At 40.8% G+C, this 22245-nt stretch overlaps 1 protein-coding gene across 1 annotated transcript in view; it reads left to right on the top strand.

Moving 5' to 3' along the window:
* TESK2 (testis associated actin remodelling kinase 2) overlaps positions 1–22245 on the top strand; it is a 78376-nt gene that overhangs the window by 36135 nt on the left and 19996 nt on the right. Inside the window, exon 4 of the mRNA XM_082483331.1 lies at positions 19589–19735. Within this exon, the coding sequence (XP_082339457.1) occupies positions 19589–19735 (147 nt within the window). The remainder of the gene's footprint in view (positions 1–19588; positions 19736–22245) is intronic.

Here is a 22245-nt window from a genome sequence, read left to right as displayed (position 1 = left end):
GCAGTTTCTGTTTGTTTTTTTCAAAATAAGAATGGAATTATTTAATTGTAGACTGCACTGGGACTTTGGCCTTGTTTTGAATACACAGTCTTACCAGTTTTGAAAATCCAATATCGTTTTCAAAGTTCTACTCAAGCCACAAGCTATGGCATATGCTGCTTCTGAAGAAGGTCAGTATCTATCTTTAGTCATAGACAGGTTTAGCCTGGCAGGGACCTCTATCCTTGCACGCACATAGTTAAGAAACATTTAAGGAAAGTGAAGTAGATGCTTTAATAGGTGTATCACCCAAATGAGTTGGCAGATGTTAGACTGCCTCGCTAACTTTGAGCTGGTGGGCACATACTTGCTGTGCTTATTTTCTGTAAAACCAGGAACTTTGTATTCCTTTCTCAGTATTCAGCTCTAAACTGTAGCTAGTGGTTTGTTTCTGTAGCTACAAGAATCTGCAGTGCTTCCTGCTGTACTCGCATGCCTCTCTAACCTAATTTCAGCCTCTCCTTCAAGCCTCTCTCTGTTTTCCAGCCACCCTCCTAATCTGACAACTGTGCTTCCAGGTCTTAATTTCCTGGCACACAGCAGCATCCTCAGACTTGGAGAAACTTGCCTAGTAGTACAGGCTCTGATGTCAGTTAGCATGAGACGCTGCTGAGCTTTCAGAGACCACTCTGGGGGATGTGAAGCTGTGAGCCAGTTAGTGTGGAGCAGCCATGGCTTAATAGCAGTAGTGTACAATCTTATCCCATACTTGTTTACCATGGAATGGCTGCATGAATAAACATCCCTTTTAGATGGGAGGCAAACAAATTTATTTGTGCATTGCAGGTTCTATAGGCCTATGCTATTACACTGAAGCAGATAGCATACAGTCTGACATATAAAAGCCACTTAATACCTTCTTGCAGATCTTAAATTATTTGTTGAACTCTGTTAAGCAGGTTTATCTGAATTTCTAAGAGAGAGTTCAGGCTAAAATCTTGTTATAATTAGATGTATATATATGCACAGTATGAGTTGTAGAGCTTGATAATTCCTTCTTGAAGGCAATGAAAGCCCTGACAGCTATGTGTATAGAAGATGAGGAAGGGAGAGTTGTTACGTGTGATTGGGATATCTTGAAATTGCAGTGCTTCACAAACAATAGCTGATTGTTACAACAGAAATTTTATGGCTATTAATTCATACTGGATGATAGTAAAAGTGCACAAATGTTCTGCTGCCACAATCTGAAGCTGTAGCTTTACTTGCTCAGTGTGGGATCTGATGTGCACTGGAGCTTTCTCAGGCAGGGAATAGGGCCATGGCAGTGTGATAGGAACACACGATCTGCGGGGTGGACAGTATTGTTTTCACCAGCAGCTGGATCTGCTGTCTCCCTGACATGCCCCTCTTGAAGTCTTTCAGTTTTTGTCCTTGCTGCTGTACTACCTAGTCAGCCCTTCTGATTCCATCCCGAGTATCTGGTGTGGTATTAGATCTTTCATGGGTCTAAGAGTATATTTGGGCAGCCTTGATTTTAAGGTGCTGTATATGTGGCATTGGAACAATGGTGAGATAACTGCAAGGGGCGAGCCAGCCTTTCTGTGCACCTGGCTTCTCCAGTACATCCCATTCGGCGAGTTCTCCTTATCAGCTGCCTCACATGTTGCACCTTACAGGTGCTGTGTGTAGGGGTGCATGAAAGTGCCTTGAAGTCTAAAATGTTTCCTGGGTGCTCAGAGTGGTGTTGTCTGCAATAATGCATGCTGGTGATGTATAGTATGGACAACAGCGTGTAATGCAGCTGTATGTGGCAAAAAGTGCTATAAGAAAGATCTTCAGTTCTACTTTAACTTTTTTTTTTTAAGAGAATCCATAGATTTCTTTGAAGTTGTGCACATCTTCAGTTCCATTAATTTTTTTATAGCTGTGTCATAAAGCCCAGGAAAAATCTTACTACAGAAATCCTTCCAGACATGTTAATTTTTATCTTGGGCAAAATAATTGCTATTGGACAATTTTGACATGTTGCACAGTAATAGCTTACTGAACTTGTCACTGCTGTTTTTACCATCAACCACAATTCATTGTTTTGAGACAAGAATGCTGTTGTGTAGCAGTTTGGAAAATACTTTCTTTTTCTTTTTTTTTTTTTTTTTTTTTTCCTCCTTCCTCGTGCAGTGTATCCCTTCTGTACTCCTAGAGCTCATCTTAATGAAAGAGCCTGTGGCTTTTGGAGAGAGGCTTTTTTTAATAAGTTTCTCTGTGATAACTGAAAACTTTCCATCTCTGCTTTTCCTCCCAACAGCAACAATTTAAATAAACTCTAAATGCAATTAGTGGCATTTCAGGCCTTCAGAGACCCTTTTTTACTTTTGGAGATAGCAGTAATTGGGAAGAAAAAATATTAAAAGCTTAAAATTCTCAAAATTTTTACAATTGTGCTGAATTATCCTTTTACAAGGAAGGGAAAATAAGTTCTTCAAGCGGGAAGGTCCTTCTGATACACAGTTTTCACAAGCAGAATCGATCATTAACAATATTTAATTTTCCTTCTTTCTTTTTTCCTTCCCTCAGTTCTCAGGCACCTTTCTGTGGAGAGCCTTTGACCCTGGCATGGAGAAAACCAGACAGATTTCACTTAGGTCTCCTTTTCAAAACCTTTATCCTACAGCAAAAATTGTAGGCATACATTGCCTTCCAGATGGCAATTGCCCACTTTTGAGAGTTTTAAAAAGCCCTGGAACACCGTTCCTTCCTTGCTCCCTCCTCCACCCTCCGTCTCCTGTAAGATTTGCTAATCCCTACTGTTATTCCACCAGTGTGATTCATATTGTTTGAATAACTTAAGTTTTACTCCTGTGGCACTGCAAATATTTAACTCAGCTTTGGTGATCACAGTAGGCTAGCCTGGCAACCCTAGAGAAGAGTGTCTTTAGAACAGCAGTTCCTATTATCAGTCATTCTGAAAATCTTCCATATGACAAAGGAATTGTTCCCAGTTTAGGTATTGCCTGTTTACCAGGTCAGATTTAGTTCCTGGATAAGATGGCTCTAGTGGTTGTCCTTCAGAAAAGAGAATAGTTGCAGTGCTAAGTTGATTAACCTGCGCTTGGAGACAATTGAAGAAGAGATGAAAGTTGAGTTAAAGGTGATACAAAGTATAAAATTATAAGACATAAAGGAAGTCTCAACTTCACCCTGTTCGAAAATGTTACTCATCTGCTGGATACTGCCATCTGATTTCTAGCAAAAAAAAAATTCAGAATTATTAGGGAAGCCCCTTTACTTCATGTAAGTTTAAAGGTTGAGGTATTACCTAATGTGTACAGTCAAGCCATACTGATTAGAGGCTTTCAGATCAGTTTGTATTCTGTAATATCTCGTTCTTTTCATTAGCTACCCTTGCTTATTGAAATCTTCCTTAGGTACTTTTATATAGTCTTTCTGACTGTAGGATTGAAAAAACAAAACTAAAGAGGAGGAGCAAAAAAGCAGAGGGGTAGAGAAACTCTAGAGAACTGTTGGTCCCTTGTCTCTCCTCAGACTTGGTCCCTAATTCTGGTCCAATTTGGTCTCATTTGCATACATAAAGCATTTTACTTGAATGTATTAGAGGTCTCAGGCAGTATGTCAAGTTATTTACTTTATGGTCTTGTGGAACTGACAACAGCTGTGACTTCTTCAGAGGAACGAAGTGAGCAACTGTGCAAACTTTCTCTTGGATGTTTTTGTTGACAGCTCTGAGAATATACCTGTTAATTCTAAATGTCTTTGGTTTAGGGGAATGAGTCTTGATACAGAGTAGTGTAAAAACCATGGAATTTACTTTGAAATAATTTAAAAAAAGAATAGCATGCTATGATGACAAAGGTTATCTTTCAGATGGCTTTCAGCAGCCAAAGCTGGCATTTTTAAATGCCTCCTGGCTCTAGGATGCTGCGGGACTGCTGTTTAAACTTTGTAAGAACTCCAAGTATGTGTAAAATTCTGCAGATTAAATTGATCCTTATGATCTCTCAACCAATGAATAGCATGACCTGTGGATTAATACTGTAATAAATCTCTACTTGCGTTCTTTATTCTTTTTGTCCTTAGTTCAGGTATTTTTTTTGTAGCATTCATTAGAGCTACAGCTTCATTTTATATACTTCCCTGTGAACAGGAGTTCTTTCAGTGGTGCTGTGCTGGTGCTGGAAAGAGTAACGTGTAGAGGCAATCTGGGCCTTTGCAGGTATAAAACCCAAGTACCAGAAATGTAAGTTTAGCTTTAACAAGAGTATGTCAGAGGCATTGGGTCCAGTGCTATGGTTACTTTGTACCCTTCCTGGTATGGACTTGGGTATTAGAACTGAATATGTTTAATTCCAGGAAGGTATGCTTTGGTGACAAGAATGGTTATGTGGTATAAAACTGGAGTGCCTACTGCTATTATTTGCTTGCCCCTTTTGTTGCTTTCATTGTAGGACTGGAAGTCCAGCCAGCACACATCTGTGTTATTTCCGCTGTTAATTTGGTTGTTTGGGTTCATTAGCTTTTCCCTTACAGGAGTCATTAAGAGTCAGGCCTTGCATATACTTCCTTTGGGGTCAAGAGAAAACCATTCATCTGGACCCCAGGGATCTGACCTCCAGAGAAGAGTAATGGTAACCTTGTCTGATGCAGCAGTGGTTGCGCTCCCCCTTAATGCCTGAGGACTGTATGAGAAGTTCGCTGTGGGACCTGAGGAGAAGAGTAAGGGTCATGGCAGCAGAAGTAGCATTTAAAACAGAGCAGGAAGTAACTTGAGTGTTAGGAGGACGAGGCTAGTCTGTAATGTAAAAGGTGAGAAATCATTCCATTTCATTGCAACTGTTTTTTCCAGTGCTAAAATAGAATGAATGCATCACATAAGATGTCTATTAGGAGTGTTCACTACCTGCACAGTGCTTTATGTTTCAGTTCTTGAGAAAAAGCACTTCTTATGTCACCATAGAAAAATTGTGGCAAGCTAGTAGATGCTTTGAAATATCTAGTTAATTGTATCATCCTTTTTTTGTTTTTTAAATGTGTAGAACTGTAGAGTCTTCTACTTTTTACTTTTGGGAATAGAGTTAAGGTGTACTTACAAGATGCAAAAATCTCTGTTACTGTGTGCCTGCTTACTGGCACATGTGAATATTGGCTTAATCTTTTTGGCTTAAAAAAACCTAACCAACTGAATGTGTACAGAAAGACTAGTCTGTTGCCTGCACTTTCAGCTTCATTGTGCATGAACACCAGGGCTAAGTTAGGAAGAACTGAAAGTATCACCTTTGTTGTCACATACAGCAGCTATCTTGCTGAAAGGAAACAGACATAGGTGATAGGGACTCTTCTTAGAGCCAAAAAGTTAGGAAGTTTCTGTTTATATTCCAAGATGAATGTGCTAGAGACTTGTATTGCCATGTTATAAACAATTTCTTTTTTAAATTTTAAAGACCCTGAGTCTTTAAAGTGATAAACCTTGGGATGTCCTTCAGTTTTCTTGTATCAAAGTACAATTTTCAGCTTTTGCTTAAATTATTGTGACATTAAAAAAAAGAGATCGCTATAAATTTTAATATTAGGTACTTGTATGTGTGTATGTATCTGAAATAATCCTTTGTCCAGGACCACATGTAGACTTTGTGCTTTTTCTTGTTCCTGTGTAGTTTGCAAAATGATGCCTAGTACATCTTTGATAGTTTTGAAATGCAGTTATAATTTTTTTTATAAACTTGTTTCAGTGCTGACACTCCCTTACATCTCTTGATTGTTCATGATACAATTTTAAAAATACTTGTCAACACTTGAGCCATATTTGGTCTTAGTTTTGCACTCTTCACAGCATATGGACTGTCAGTTTCACTGTAACGGTTCACTTATGTTCTCAGTTTAATTTATAAGAAGTGGCTGAATGCACTCTTGGCAAATGTAGATTGATGCTTGATAACCAGCTCTACCTCATCCTTTCTCAGTGCTATACAAGGCACCATATTGTTTAATCTTCAAAGTGGTGTCCTTTTTTCTCATGGATTCATTCTGTTTAGAGGAGTACAGCATGTCTCTCTTCAACTTGAGAGATCCATGTATGAAAGGCTTAGTATGCCTGACACTTCCCAACTTGCAGAATTGTAGAGACCCATTCCTGTGCCGTTGATCTTTGTCAAAATGCACAGGTAGCTCTAGAAGCAACCATGCACTGATGCAATATTACCTGTAGAGTGCTAGACTAACCAACTGTATCGGTTTGGGGGAGGGTCTGCCCTAACTATATTTTTTTGAAAGGGTGCATGAAAAAGGAGAAAAAATAAATCCCATTTCCAGTAATGATTCGGTCTAGATTAGCAACTCTAGGAAGGCTGAGTGAGGGTTAAAAGGTTGTGAGCACCATCATGCTGTTTTAGCAGCTAAAGACATCTCATTTTTGTTGAAATAGTGCTGTAGGCACTTGTACTGAGCCTAGATGATTGGTTATTCCAGCAGCTGAAGAGCTGCAGACTCTGGTAACCATCACTGCACCTTGTACGTGAGATTTGAGTTAGGTTGATTAAGATAGAAGTAAACCTGACTCATCTGTATGCACCAGTGAATGCAAAATTAAATCTAAACATGGTACATGTAATAAGTAAATTAGACTATGTAGAGTTTAAAAAGCTTATAGAAAAGGGAGGGTAGTGTTGGTATTTGAAAAATGTCACACTATTTAAACCTTATGCTATAACTTTAAGTCTTCATGAATTATTTTGTAACACAAAAAGTGTGTCTAAGAGTGAAGTTATTTCACAGAAGTTAAGACAAAGTACATATTCTTTACTTTGTTTATATTATTTTCCTTGGGAACCAAATATTTTTTTGAATTAGTTAAAAGGAAAAAAACTTCAGTCTCAAACACAGCTTGATGTGCTGCACATACCAAAAGAGTCCATTTAAAATCACACAAGGGGGCCTGGCTTTCAATGACAGGCGGCAGGAAATTTACTGTTCTGGCTGAAATTCCATCTCCAGTTCATAGTCTCGCAGCCTGATGTTGTAGCATATGTGGTGTGCTTGACTCTTTAGTTCTTTCTCCGGCAAAAATGATACAGGCCTCCACAGGAGTTTCAGCTAAGCCTGTCTGATTTGTAGCTTTGCAATTTTGAGTGCTTAAATATCAAAAGTCAGGTTCTTGGAAAGCATGTAAAGGACCTTATTTAAGTTAGGTGATCTTTCTATTTTTTTTTGCTACATCTGATGGCTATTTACTTTTTCATGAATGTAAGCTAACCACTCTGATTGCAGTGATCAAAGACCTAGGGTTTCCAGAAAAACACTAAACAACAGAAGATATTTTTTTAACTTAGTTTTTGGGTTGGTTATACCAAGTGAGCCCCACAGAATTCAGGGGGCCCTGTAGCATGGCTTCAGTTTGATAAGAAGTTAAATGCTGCTGTACCTGGTCACAACTCTTGTTCTGAGGACAGGAGGAAGCTTTAATTACTGAATTTCTGTATGGTTTTTTGTGGCTGTATGCCTGATATGATTTGACTAAATCCCCCTAAATGCATCTTTTTAAAGAGCGTGATTTCCTACCATGTACATATGCAGAATTAGAATAATAAGTAAGAGAGGTTCAGGTGGGTCCTTGCTTTACAGAAGAATGGAACTGATTCTCGAAAAGCTTCAGTAAAAAGCTCCATTGTGGGAAACAGAAAGCTGACCAAAATGTTGGCTTATGGAGGACGCAAGCTGGTCTTCAGGCCTTCTTCTCAGGAGGGAAGTGCTGGCAGATCAGTTAAAGGAAAAACCTACTGTGGGTTGGTGGTGACCAGGTAAATTAAACACATTGGGGACAACTCTACAGAGAAAGTCTCTCCTTTTACCAAAAGGAGACGAGCAATGAAAGTTTTGCAAGCACTGCATTGTGCTGAAGGCACAGGGAAACTGCTAGATGCATTTGCAATTTGTGGTTAGGTGAGGAGAGAAGGGTGGGTTCTCACAGAGAAGAAAGTTCAGACGTAAAAAGTACTATAATCAGAGACACTAAAGAAATTCTCATGTAAAGACAGAAGCTAAGACTTTGAAAATATGAGTCTAACTTTAGGTGCACAGCCTATATTTATGCATGCAGGTGCTAGATCAGAAGTGATGAGCAACCAGTTATTTCAATGAGAACTTCTGGATGTGCAAGCTTTTGAATTCTAGTCTTGTTCTTAAATGCCTGTGTATGAGCTTAACAGCTCGTGGTTAAACCTCCCCCCCTGCCCCCTTCTTTCTTTTTTTTTCTTTTTTTTTTTTTAATCTTGGGTACACAGGCTGTATGTTGGATTTAATTCTTCTTTTTTCCCCTCTCGTAGGAGGATGATCTACTTGTTTCATCACGTCAGAGCCTGTAATAGTGCACAAGGAACCTTTTTTATTTATTATCTAAATATGTTGTGTTCTGAGGAAGGCTTGCTAAATATCTTGCTCGTCATGGTAACCTCTTCCTCCTTTGAATGTCTCAAGGATAGAAGAAAGTAAGATAGGAGACAGATAAATGTTGAACTGCAAACAGCAAGCTCCATTGTCTCATTCCTTTTCCCTTCCCTGTGTGTGTGTGGCACATGCATGCAGGTGGTGTGTGGGGTTTTTTGGGGAAGGAATTTTTAGTATCAGTGTCTTGATGCTCACTGTAAGCCTACTGGACCATTTGCCGTTGTCTCGAGCAAAAAAGAAAAACATTCTTGAACTGCAATCCCTGCAATTCTTGTATTGTTGCTTTCTGATGTCCTGGAAATATGTCTAGGTTGATCAGAATGAGAAGGTGCAAGCTTCTCAACTATTATTGTATGAGGAGGAAAAATGAATACTGTCTTGAGGACCAGATTTTCCTGTTACTTACATGTATGAAGAGATGCAGTCCAAATAGATACTGTGATGCTGGCCCTTTAACTTTTTGTCTGGGATTTTTTTTCTTATATATTTTCCAGTAAATTCAGTTTGGTTGTAGTGCTTTCTCCCTCCCTGCCCCCCACTTCACTCTGGACCCCAGGAAACATACTCTGGAATTAACAAGTGCTTTGTAGTTTCACTTCCTCATTTAACTTTACTTATTGGCCATCCAAACCATTCAGAAACTGAGTTGTACAAGAAAATTCCTTTAACGTTTGCTTTTGCACACCAGTATTAATAGGGGATCTTGGTGCGTTCTATAATTACCAATAAAGTGTTTGAGCACCCTCAAATGTAAATGGACATTGCGGCACAGCTGGAGTGCTGAGGCTTGGAAAAGCACTCTGAAACAGCTCAAACCCAGTATTCCTTGTGTGGAATTTATACAAAGCACTCTATGTGAGAGAGCAACTGGAATGCATCGAGCTCTCACTGGGGGCGGATGTAGAGAGGGTTGAAAGCTTATGGGTAAGGATTAAGGGCCAGGCAAATATGAGGGACACTGTTGTGGGCGTTTATTACAGACCACCTGATCAGGATGAGGTAGCTGATGAGGCTTTCTACAGACAGCTAAAGATAGCTTCCCTCAGGCCTTGGTTCTTATGGGGAACTTCAATCACCCAGATATCTGCTGGGTAGACCACACGGCCTGTCACGCACAGTCCAGGAGGCTCCTCCAGTGTATTGATGATAACTTTTTAACACAGGTGGTGCAGGAGCCAACAAGGAGAGGAGCGCTCCTGGACCTAGTATTAACCAACACAGAGGGACTGGTGGAGGACATTAAGGTTGGGGGCACCCTAGGCTGTAGCGATCATGAAAAGATAGAGTTCAGGATCATGGGCACTACACACAAAACAACAAGAAGCAAAATCACAACCTTAGACTTCAGGAGGGCTAACTTTGATCTCTTCAAGAAACTGCTTGGGGAGATCCCGTGGACTAGGGCTCTGGAAGGCAAAGGGGCTCAAGAAAGCTGGTTGGTATTCAAAGACCACTTCCTCCAAGCTCAGGATCGGTGCATACCGAAGAGCAAGAAATTGGCCAAGGGATGCAGGAGGCCTGCCTGGTTGAGCAGGGAGCTTCTGAACAAGCTCAAGTGGAAGAAGGAAGTTTACACTCAGTGGAAGAATGGCCTAACCCCTTGGGAAGATTACAAGAATGCTGCCAGAGTGTGCAGGGATGAAACAAGGAAAGCCAAGGCCACCTTGGAACTAAACCTGGCAAGGGATGTCAAGCTCAACAGGAAGGGCTTCTTCAAGTATATTGGAGGCAAAAGGAAGACCAGAGAAGCTGTGGGCCCACTGCTGAATGAGACAGGATCCACGGTGACGGAGGATGCGGAGAAGGCAGAGTTATTGAATCCCTTCTTTGCGTCGGTCTTTATTACCCGGCCGAGCCCTCAGGAGTCCCAGTCCTTGGAGAAAGTAACAGGGAAAGAGGAAGACTTCCCCTGGATTGAGGAGGATCAAGTGAGGGACCAGTTAGGTCAATTAGATATTCACAAGTCCATGGGCCCTGATGGGATGCACCTGAGAGTGTTGAGGGAGCTGGCAGAGGTCATTGCTGGGCCACTCTCCACCATCTTTGAAAGGTCCTGGAGAACAGGCGAGGTGCCTGAGGACTGGAGGAAAGCCAATGTCGCTCCAGCCTTCAAAAAGGGCAAGAAGGAGGACCCGGGGAACTACAGGCTGGTCAGCCTTACCTCCATCCCGGGAAAGATGACGGAACAGCTTGTTCTGGGCGTCATCTCAAGGCACGTGGAGGAAGAGAAGGCTATCAGAAGTACTCAGCATGGATTCACCAAGGGGAAATCATGCCTGACTAATCTGATAGCCTTCTATGATGGTGTGACTGGATGGATAGGTGAGGGAAGAGCCATAGATGTGGTCTACCTTGACTTCAGCAAGGCGTTCAACACGGTCTCTCACAGCATCCTCATAGGGAAGCTTAGGAAGAGTGGGTTAGATGAATGGACAGTAAGGTGCATAGAAAACTGGTTGCAAGGCAGAGCTCAGAGGGTTTTGGTTAGGGGCGCAGAGTCTAGTTGGAGGTCAGTGACGAGTGGTGTTCCCCAGGGGTCAGTACTGGGTCCAGTCCTGTTCAATATATTCATCAACGACTTAGATGAGGGGACAGAGTGCACCCTCAGCAAGTTTGCTGATGATACAAATCTGGGAGGGGTGGCTGACACACCAGAAGGCTGTGCTGCCATACAGAGAGACCTGGACAGGCTGGAGAGTTGGGCGGAGAGGAATCTTATGAAATTCAATAAGGGCAAGTGTAGGGTGCTGCACCTGGGGAGGAATAACCCCATGCATCAGTACAGGTTGGGGGCTGACCTGCTGGAGAGCAGCTCTGTGGAAAGGGACCTGGGAGTCCTGGTGGACAACAGGATGACCATGAGTCAGCAATGTGCCCTGGTGGCCAAGAAGGCCAATGGCATCCTGGGGTGAATCAAGAAGAGTGTGTCCAGCAGGTCAAGGGAGGTCATCCTCCCCCTCTACTCTGCCTTGGTGAGGCCGCACCTGGAGTACTGTGTCCCGTTCTGGGCTCCCCAGCTCAAGAAGGACAGGGAACTGCTGGAGAGGGGCAGCACAGGGCTACCAAGATGATTAGGGGACTGGAACACCTCTCTTATGAGGAAAGACTGAGGGAATTGGGTCTCCTTAGTCTGGAAAAAAGACGGTTGAGGGGGGACCTGATCCATGCTTATAAATACTTAAAGGGTGGGTGCCAGGAGGATGGGGCCAGGCTCTTTTCATTGGTGCCCAGTGAGAGGACAAGAGGTAATGGGCACAAACTTGAGTATAGGAAGTTCCACCTAAACATGAGGAGGAACTTCTTTACCTTGAGGGTGGTAGAGCACTGGAACAGGCTGCCCAGGGAGGTGGTGGAGTCTCCATCTCTGGAGACATTCAAAACCTGCCTGGATGCATTCCTGTGTAACTTGCTCTAAGGTGTCCCTGCTCTGGCAGGGGGGTTGGACTAGGTGATCTCCAGAGGTCCCTTCCAACCCTATGATTCTATGAAAGTTTGTACTATGAGAGGTGTTTGTGTGCTATAATTTTTGCACTCAGTAGACCCTTGTATCTGTTAACAGACTTCAAAAAATGAAGCAAACGGGTTATTTATCAGGAATCTTGCAGACATATAATCTGTGGGACGCTACTGCTGGTATCTTTGTGGGGAAGGTGAGAAAGACCTTATTTAAGTAAGAGGCTCCTTGTCAGGGGCTACAGCTTGCTTCTAGACAGAACTGAGTAGACAGTATGTTAAAAATGCTGTCGTTATGGGTAGAGCCTTCTGCTCTTAACAGAAGTGTTATTGTAGAGATGCTGTTTCGCTTGCCTGTGTCAGCAATAAGGTACATTCTTCTGTGCCTGTGTGCTAATTTATGCCATTACTAACTTGCTATATCCCAGATTCTTATCTGCACTGAAACTAGGCTCTACTTAGAATTCAAATGGTTGTGACTTCAGATTATAAATGCAGGGGTTTTGTTAGGCCTTCTTTGCTTTCTGTTTTTTTTCTACTAATATAATTACAGGAAAAATGGTTATCAAGGTCAGTTTGTATAGATATACTGGGAGTGTTTTCCGGTTCCAACAAACTAAGCTTATTTCCTGAAGTATTTCAAACCCTTCATATGTATGGGTTGCAATAACACCTTGTTGCTATGTGCCTGCAGTTGAAGCCTTCCTTACAGTAATCTGTTTCTAGCAGCAGGCAAGCAAGTGAACATTAAATTTTGATTGAATGGAATGACAGGAAAGGGATAAATCCAGCGTGCTGACCAGCGTGCTGGGCGTAGAGAATTAAAGGAAGACAAATCTTGCCATATTCTTTTCCATGACAGCACTTAAATATTTGGAATGCAACAAATGGTTTTCATTACAGCTCTTTCCTGAGTTAGTGCGTGTTAATTCTTGTTTGCCCTTATAAAATAAGCCATGCCTGTACATGCCTTTTTAGAAGGAGGAGCCAGTGAATCAATCAATGCCACAACTTAGAGGGAAGAAGAAACAGAGGTAGATCTGTTGCATTTCTTGGCTTTTGGTCCTGAGTTCCGATGAGTAACCATGCCATGGCAATGAGGAAGCTCGTCCTCTCCTCTGTGAATATCTGACACTTTGTAAAGCAAGATTATGTGAATCCTGTAATGGTTAACACTTCTAAAGAAAATACATAATTTTTTATTAAAGAACTGAATTGTTTGTATTTGTTTAAAAGCAGAAGAGAAATTGACTTTGCGTTACAGACTCTTTTCAGCAACTGAGGAGCAGGGAAGAAAAGTGGCCTTTAGAGGAAGACTTTTGGCTTTTCTTCTTTCAATCAGGCTATTTTTCCTAGCCACTTGAGCCCTTCTGGTGTCTCATGAAAATGTTTGAGTTTTGTTCTGAAATGTGCTTGCTTCACCTGCATGGTCTGACTCTTTCAGTATTTGTGGTGTGCTCCTTGGCAACATTAATTCACCTGCTGTCTAAAAATATACAACCAAAATTAAACATCCAACTTGTTCTGTTTTAATGTTTAATTTATTTTGTTTGGTGCAATCAATGTGTTAGATATTTAATGGACATGGAAGGTTACTGCTCAGAGGTACCTGGGTGAGGTGATTTTGTAGATTTTTTAAAACTTTTTGTTTGTTTGTTTGTTTTTTTTAACCAAGTGGAGGTCTATGAACTAACTTCAAAACCAACTCAATTTAATCTGGTACTCAGTCTCAGTGTATCAACTTGTAGTATCTCATATTGTAGTTTTGAACATACTGATACTGTCTTTTTTTCCAGTTCTGCACAGTTGAAGCTAATGAAAACAGCTGGGTGAAATGCGGAAATTTCCAGTCCTCCCACTGTAGCTAATTATGCCAGTTGTGGCAGAAGGGTACATTGGCTTGTTGTCTTGCAGCCAGAAGCCTTCAAATTAGTCACTTGGAGGGTGCAGGATGTGATAGATGACTGTTAAACATTCAAGAACTAAAGATTGGGTTGTGTCCTCCTAGAAATGAGTGGTTTAACATTTTTTAACTTCTGCAGAAAGCTGAGTGAATGAAAAGATCTCAACTTTCTTTTATTAGGCATGAGAGTTACCTTCTTACTTCTAGCATTAGAAATTATACAAATATGCAAGCTCTGTCTCTCTTGACACTGCTTCAGTGCATCTCTGGGTGATGTCTGCAATGTTATTATTTTGCTTGCCTGGACTCCCTTTAGAGTCCAACTATGTAGTCTGGCTTTTGCTCTGATATCTCTCTTCCTTTTCCACACTGACGGTGCTATGGCTGTGATTCTAGTTTCTCCATCCTCCTGCTTCTCTGCCTGCTTTCTTCATTGGGCTTCTCCAGTATATTCATTTGTTGCTATCTCAGTGTTTGTGTTGTAGTGTTCTTGGTCCCCAGAGCTCTTATGCTTTACTTGCCTTATTTGGTTTGTCATCCTAAATGCACTTTTCACACCTACTTTTCTTAACCACTTAATGCATTGCCTTTGGCAACATTTAGGCTACCATATAGGGGTGTCTTGTGGTTATTTGTTGCTTTTTAAATGGTAAGCAGTGACATTTAAAGCTGAGTAAATAGCAAGACAGCTTTTTTCTGGCTTTCCTGTGCAGTATCTGGTGGCTTATTTATATTAGACCTACATATTGAAAGAGTATTGGTTTTCATAGTAGCATTGAAAACTCTTTGCAATTCCCTTCAGTCTTCCCCCTCAGACTTGGCAATACTTGGAGTCTTTGTTTTTGAGCAATAACTGCTGGAAGCACGTGAATTTGATGTGCCTTTTGTTTAAAAGTTTCTAGTTCTCATATTAGTGTGTTCAAACCTGTATTTTGAGTTTTGAAGGCTAATATCTGACAGCTGAAGTTCAGTCTTGAAATCTCTTGAAGTCTCTTGAAATGAAGCATGTATAAGTACCATTATATGCTGAATTTCATTCCATTCCTCATTTCATATGCTTGAGTCAGATAATGTAACTGCAGGTGTCTCTTGCAAGGAAGCAGTCCTATTATCCTATCCTTAAATTAAAATAGCACGTTTCCCTGTGACCTGACTGTTGTGTGGGAAAGGGTTATATACTGCTGCTTTTGCATTTCGTAGCATTAAGCTATAACATCAGAAGCCTCCTCAATGCTCTTTGCTCTAGAAAGCACCTGTGCTTGGCTGAGCTTCTGGGTAACTTGTTCTTCTAAGAAGCTGCTGCCCTCTTTCCTCGTAAGGTTTGGGAGAGGTGTAACAAATACAGTTTTGCTTGACTTCTAGCAACAAAAGTATGAGCTCTTACCATGGATAAATTTGCAGGAAAAGAATATTTTTGTGAGGTAAATTGTCTTTTAAACCAGTGTTCAAATTGCTGCATTAAGTTGTAGTAAATGCCAAAATAAACAACCTAAAGCAGTTACTTTTAGACTCTGGCAACCAGATAAACTGACTGTTGGTGTCCTGTTACATGACAAAAAGCTAGCAGTAGGAATAATAGGTAGCTGTTTCACTGCAACCTGATGATACAGAGTTTGAAAAGGTCTAAACACTGCTCCATTTAGCTGTGAGGTCTCTTTATGAAATGTAGTGTCCTTTGCTTTCACTGTCGGAGCCCGATCAGGTCTCTGCTCCCATTGCTTGTACGCTTATGCAATGGCTGTTGTTGTTGTAGTAGAATAATGCTTTGAGATGATGTGTGAGCTGTAGCCTTACTGTACCAGCACTGAAATGTTTCAGGGACAAAGTAAAATCCAGTATTCTCTTTGGGAGAGGTGCACTTATTGTCCTTCAGGATATTCTTACCACACAGAGTTGCTTTGAGCTACTAAAAGATTGAGAACAAATATTTTTCTTTCAGTTGCATTGGCAATTAGGAAATAACGTACGTAATTTTGTGTCTGTTCCGAAAAGATGTTGTTGAAGGGCTCTGAAAAAAATAGGCCACCATGCTGGCTGTGTTTGCATTATCAGCCAGAATGACCAGAAGAACTGGATTACTTCTGTGACACTGAGGGAGCACTGAACTCTGTGGTGCTTGCCTTAGGGACAATTCAGGACTCTGCATGCAAATGTTACCTGCTGGCCAGCTAAAAACTGAGATCAACTAGAGTCTTAAAGATGTCTATAGGAAAATCTTAGTTCAATTGTTCACTTGATGATTAGCCTGCTGTGCTTCATAGAAGTACGCTAGAAAATACAGGCAAAACCAGAACTCACATCTCTGATAAATGAGGTCTGAGCACTTGCCAGGTGGCAGTTTTGGATAAGAGGCCTGGTGGGTTTTGTGTATGTGCTACAGTCAGGTTTCATTCTTGCTCTTGCAGCTCATGCATGCTGTCCTACATGTGTGTCAGCTTTCACCCAGCCTGTATTAGAATCCAGTCCTTGCAGTTAAGATGGGTGAATGACCCTGCAAGCCAGTTTGGCTGGAAGGGTGCTGGGGAAATAGTTATATTAGATGCACTTAACTAATATGGCAGCAATGGATCAAATCAGTAGGCTACTTTACTGAAAAGCAAAGCATGAGCATGCTCAAAATAGTAGCTAGCTACTGTCGCATTTCAGTATGTATGTCGATACTCTTATGGGTTGCTTGTTTTATTTATTAGCATTTCTGGACTAATTACTGTCATGGTATGGCACAGTTCAACCCTAACCAAAATAGAAAGCCAGGCCAGTGATTCCCTTCCCCCTGACATTCTCTTGCCAATGAATTCAAGTGTGGTCGTGTTAATATGGATGGTCTGTTATTGCCCAGTCAGAAAGGTGAAATGATTTGAGGTACTTGATGTGTCACTTTATAATTGGGTTATTGAGCTACGTGCTTTAGTGCCTTCTGTTCCAGGTTGGTCAATATTGTTCTAATTTGAACATAACTGGATGAGAAGTGCTGCTCACGCTGTTCCAGGGAGGCTGGGAATATATAAGAATTTAATGTAGAAACCTTATTCACTATTTTTTTCCTTAATCATTCTAGCGACTTGTGATTTAAAAAAAAAAAAAAAATTACATTGAGCAATTTTTTTTTTTTTTGAGTGCTCTATAAGGTCACCTAGCTCCCTTAGGGGTTCAAATAAAAGCAATGAGAAATAAAGATCAAAGTTGGAAAAGCTCAAAGCAGCATTGTTTCCAACATTAAGTATGGTTGGCTGCAGCTCTGTCTAGTTGGTCTTGAAAATCTCCAAGGATGGAGATTGCATAGCCTCTGAGTGACCTGTTCCAGACCTGCTCTGCTCTCCTGACATGTGAACTCCTAGCATAAGAACCAGGTTGTTTTGGGTCTCTGGCTTGCACCAGCCTGCAATTTCTAGTTTCCAGTGCAGTCATCTGATCAACTCCGTTCTCCCCCAGCTGCAGCGCCTGGGCTATAGCTGTCCTAAACATTTGATTTTTATCATTGGTGTGTTAAGTCTTGTTTGTCTTGATTTTGGACAGGGGCCAGCAGGTGTTTTATTTTGCAAAATGATAGGCACTAAGCACAAATTTGTGAGTAATTAAATTATCTTTACTTCAGCCCAAGAAAAGAGTTTGATGGAAAATTTTATTACTTAAGAATAGGACAGTGCATTTTAAAATGTCAGTCAGGTTACTCTCTAGAGTTCAAGAGATTTCCTTGCCTAATTGTAAAATACAAATTCTTTTTGCCTGGAAATATTCAACGTGAGGAAGCATTCTGTTTCTCTGTACTCTATTTTTAAATCCTTTCCTGTATATTATTGCACTCTTTCTCCTGCTGCCAGACTAATGCAAAAGATATGGAGCAGCATCTTGAAGTAGTCATAAGAACATGAAATTGCTGAAGATTGGAGCATTTCCTAGACCCAGGCACCTTTTGTGAGATTGCCTCCTTTGATATGAGAAGGTAGTTGATATCTAAAATCTGGGACAGATGGGAGCTAATTAATCATCTTTGAAGAACATCTGAGTACAAAGAAGTAACTCTTGTACTCGCCCTTTGCCTTGATTGTTGCTCAAGGACAAAAGGTGGATGCACAGCACCGTGACCAGGTTCCTATTTAAAAGGAGAAAAGCAGATGCTGAGGGTGAGGCTGCTTTGTGCCTGCTCTGTCCATGTGCTGCCTCTGCACTTCTCACCTTGTCTAGCAGTCGACAGAGCTTCTGCCAGAGAGAGGGGTCAGGTCCTGGACTGCCGGTGAGATGTGCTGCTCCTTGTGCATGGGCTGGCATGAACCCAGTTCCCGGGGATGTGCAGTGGAGCCGAGGGGAGCAGTGGAGCCCCCACGCTGCTTTGTGGTGCCCCCTCCCGGTAAGCTCTGTGACAATTAAAATTGGTTTGTGCATCATCTGCCCGAACAATTTAGCCTCTTTAAATAGTAACCTGTGAATCTTGGGTATCTGCTAAAAAAGTTTTTCAAAACTAACTGATGAGCTCAGAAAAAGACAGGGCTTGGCTGCAAGGAAGAAGCTGTTTCTTTGGAGACCATCAGGAGGTGAGCCATGAGCCCCTGATTTACTAGTAGAGTCCAGCTTATGTGTGCCCTTTCCTTGCTATAGCATAGTCTGAGATCAGCTACATCCACACTGCGTGGTGTGTGGTTCACCTGTGCCTTGTGCCCCAGGCTCTAAGACACAAAGCAGCCCAAAAAAATACAAGAAAGTTCAAACTTTCTGAAATAACACAAGCAGCAAATACAATTTTTATTTTAACATTATAATAGTGACACATGTTTTGTCTGGGTGAATGACACAAAGTGCAAAACCTCTTGAGAGAGATTTGGAGAGCTGTCTGGCACAGAGGAGCAAAGTTGGTGCAGCCTGCTGCTGTGTTACATGCTTGGACCAGGCTTGGGAGCAAATTATCCTGCCTGCTTCGATTGGATTTTCTTGAGCAAAGTCACTGCACTGCTGCCAGGTTTTCATTCCAGAATGAGCTAGTCTCTTTGCTTTGTTGCTGGTGAGGGGACTGGGGCTGGGAGTGAAACAAGAAGCTACTCAAATGTGGCGTAGCTGCTGCTGTGGTGTAAAGGATCTATACATAAAGCATAAGTCTATGAAGCAGTGGAACTGCCATGTCTTAACCCTGGGTTATATTACTTAGCATCATTTGGTTGTTGCTTTCTTTCACTGTCTCTTGTAGCGTTTATTTTATACTTAATGTAGGTTCCTTTTCATGAGGGCCACTGTTTGATGGAGTCGATGTAGTACTGACCGCAGTGGGAATCAGGTTGCTGATTAGGAATTGTAGACACGGCAGTGAAAAAGCATAACTTAAAGCAACATGTTGTAATATTTTTCTTTGATGCAGCTTCAGTTTAGGGAATTGATATCTGGGAACTTGATCAGGCTCTGTGACCTACACTTGGATACTTAGCCCTCTCTTTGTTGACTTGTTCTGCTTGAGAGCCAGCTCTTCATCCTTTTTGCCCTTATTTTCCTCACACTGAAATGAAAGGGTGATATTATATTGTAGGTGTGTTTGAAGGTTCTCTTTAAATACCAATATTTAAATACCATAGAGTTAATGTAGTGGTGGCTGTTGCATGCATCTTTAACACAAATGCACTGATACAGGTGGTCCAGCGAGACATTTTCAGCCTCTCTTGATCTGCAAACTTTGTGTTTGACTAACCTTTAAGAAAAAAAAAGTTTTTCATGTGTAGCTGAGCGAAGGACACTTGTGTAATGATGAATTTTACATTCCTGACAATATATGACATTAAATAATTCATTACAAATGTTGCTTTGTCTTTTCAGTATATCAACTGTGGTAACCTGGAACAGCTATTAGACAGTAACCAGCATCTGCCCTGGACAGTGAGGGTGAAACTGGCATATGACATTGCTATGGGAATCAGTTATCTTCACTATAAAGGCATTTTCCACCGAGACCTTACATCTAAGGTACCGTTTATAAAATGAAAGGAACTTTCTTATGAAGGTACTATAACTGGGTGTTTGATTATTTCTCCTCTATCCAGCAGAGAGCTGCTATTATATAAGGTGTGATCTAAGACATTTTGAGAAACAAATTGAAATGCAGTTTATAGCACTGAAACTTTCCTCAAAACACGTTGATAATTTATATGGGAACTAGAGAAATAATTATCCTGAAGGAAGGTCATTCCTTAAATGAGTTCAGATTAGGTTTTCTCAGAAAGCAGCTGCAGAGTTTTTTAGTTCTGAATTATGGTTCAGTAAAGTATTTAAATCCCTGGATAATTAAGCATAACAATCTAGCATTTGGAACAGGTCAATCATATAAAGAACCCAAATTGAGGAGATTACTACAAACGCACTTTAAAATCTCCTTGTTGTTTTTGTTTGCCCATGTATTTCATAAGTCTTCTTCAGTAGGAAGAGTGACCTTTCATTACTAATTCAGCATTGTGTTGTCCACAATCCTGGTTTATGTTTCTTTAATTTCTAAAGTCAGTAATATCAAAACAGTTTACCTAAAATTTTCAAATTTCAAAACTTCCTCCAGAATGATATTTCAGTGGCAGAGTTTTCAATGGATGCAGACTTATTTGAACTGCTTTGGTGACAACTTGTATAAATTTAGTTGGCTGAAGTAGCTAGCTAATTCAAGCTCAGCTAGAAATATTGACGTAGGAGCACTAAGCTCTGTGAACAAATTGCTCCAGTATTCACATTGGGTCTTGCCATCCGTTGCAGCCTGTGCTGAGGGCTTTGCTGTCCTGTCTGTCCTGTTGTCTGGAGCTAGTGAGCTGGTTTAAGCTCAGTGCGGACTTGCAACATGAAACTACTCCAAAACCGTTCTTGGGAAGAGTTCATAATGACACTTCAATCAAAAGCATACGGAAGAACATTATCTTAGCCTAAAGGAATGTTTTTTGGTTGGGTTTTGGTTTTTTTTTTTAGAATTAGAAACAGCTTTTAAAAATAAAAACACAGGACAGTGTGTTGACCAATGTGAGTGACTACTAGACCTCCATCCAGTTTTAGGGTTTTTTTTTAAAGCTACCTTAGTGCAGTGTTAAATAGATGAAGAATGTGCGTTTAGCCAAGGGGGGAGGACAGGGGAGGGGGGAAGTAGTTCAGCTGCTAAGAAGTATCTCAGTGAAGTCATAAAATACTTCCATGGGTGTCCTTTCAAGTGAAAGGTGCTGAATTCTGCAAGGAAGAATATCAAATTTATGAAAAATGCCCAGACTTTGAGTCATGTCACTTGGAACTTTCTGAGCATATCGTGTCAATTTCAGTCACCTTGGAGTGTCCGAATAGAGATGCGTAAAAATAACTTAAAAGATAACTTGCTTTCCCCCCCCCCCCTTTTTTTTTCCAGTTCAGGATATATTTTAGTACATTTAAAAGTGGGGAAGTAGAGTTACTGTAAGGAACCAAAGTAACTGAGGAGAACTCTGTGCCTGCAGGATTTATCGTAACATACACTGTGGTGGCTAGTCATATGAAAGTCCATTTCCTGAGACCTCTGTGAATGCCTTTGTTCAAAGCTTTACATAATTGTATGTCATTCTCTGGAGCTGCCCTACCAATGCTTCAATGTTATCTATTGTTGAATGTCAATTGTTTAGAAAACGCGCCCGCTGGGAGGAGTGTACGATTTCACTGCAATAGCAAATTCATCGGTGGCCACAGGGAGTAGTAAAGGTTATTTAAAAAAACCCAAACGACAAACCAAACCCTAAGAATTTACTAGCAATTATGCTATATTTGGATGGTTCTTAGCACTAAAGGTATAGTATCTGTGTGGGTCATGTTGGAAGCTGTCAGAGTAAAAGTTGTCAGCTATATTCTGTATTTTCCAGTTTCTTGTGGGTTTATGGGTTGTTTTTTGTTGGTTTTTTTTTTTTTTTTTTTCAATTTAAGTTTTTAAGTTTTTGAGGTGATATATGCACTTGCTTGTTCTTGTTTGGGAAGGAAAGTAGATGAAACACCTGGTCTTATATGCCTGGGTACTTGTGAATTTTATTATGTTTTTTTATTATATTTATGTTTTGATGAAATATATTTTAAAATAAAATCTGTTGGGCAAATGACTCTCCTTTTGGGAAAAAGTGTTTGCCCTGCTGTTTTAAAGAAGTCACTTTGTTCCAAAGCAAAAAAATTAAGATAACCATAGCAAAAACCTATCACCAAAATTTTCAACTCTCAGACTGTGGCTTTTAGCTACTGCTTGAGGAGATGCCTTATATTTTACCAGGTTTGTAAACAGGTCAGCGTGTGAGCGAGCTAAAGGAAGATGTGATGGGCTTTTTCCTTGGGAGAGAACTTGTGATCTGGATTGAACAAGGGCAGATTCAGTACTGTTCTATATTGTCCTTCTTTCTTTGGTAAACTTCAGTAATTGATGTGATGGCTTTATTAGTCAAATGAAGGCAAAGACAAGGATTTAGACATCTGCAAAAGTCGGGATGGACACTGAGTTT

The sequence above is a fragment of the Vanellus vanellus genome, assembly GCF_965231255.1.
Source record: "Vanellus vanellus genome assembly, chromosome: 5".
NCBI classification, from domain to species: Eukaryota; Metazoa; Chordata; class Aves; order Charadriiformes; family Charadriidae; genus Vanellus; species Vanellus vanellus.
This window is presented reverse-complemented; position numbering and strand designations above follow the sequence as displayed.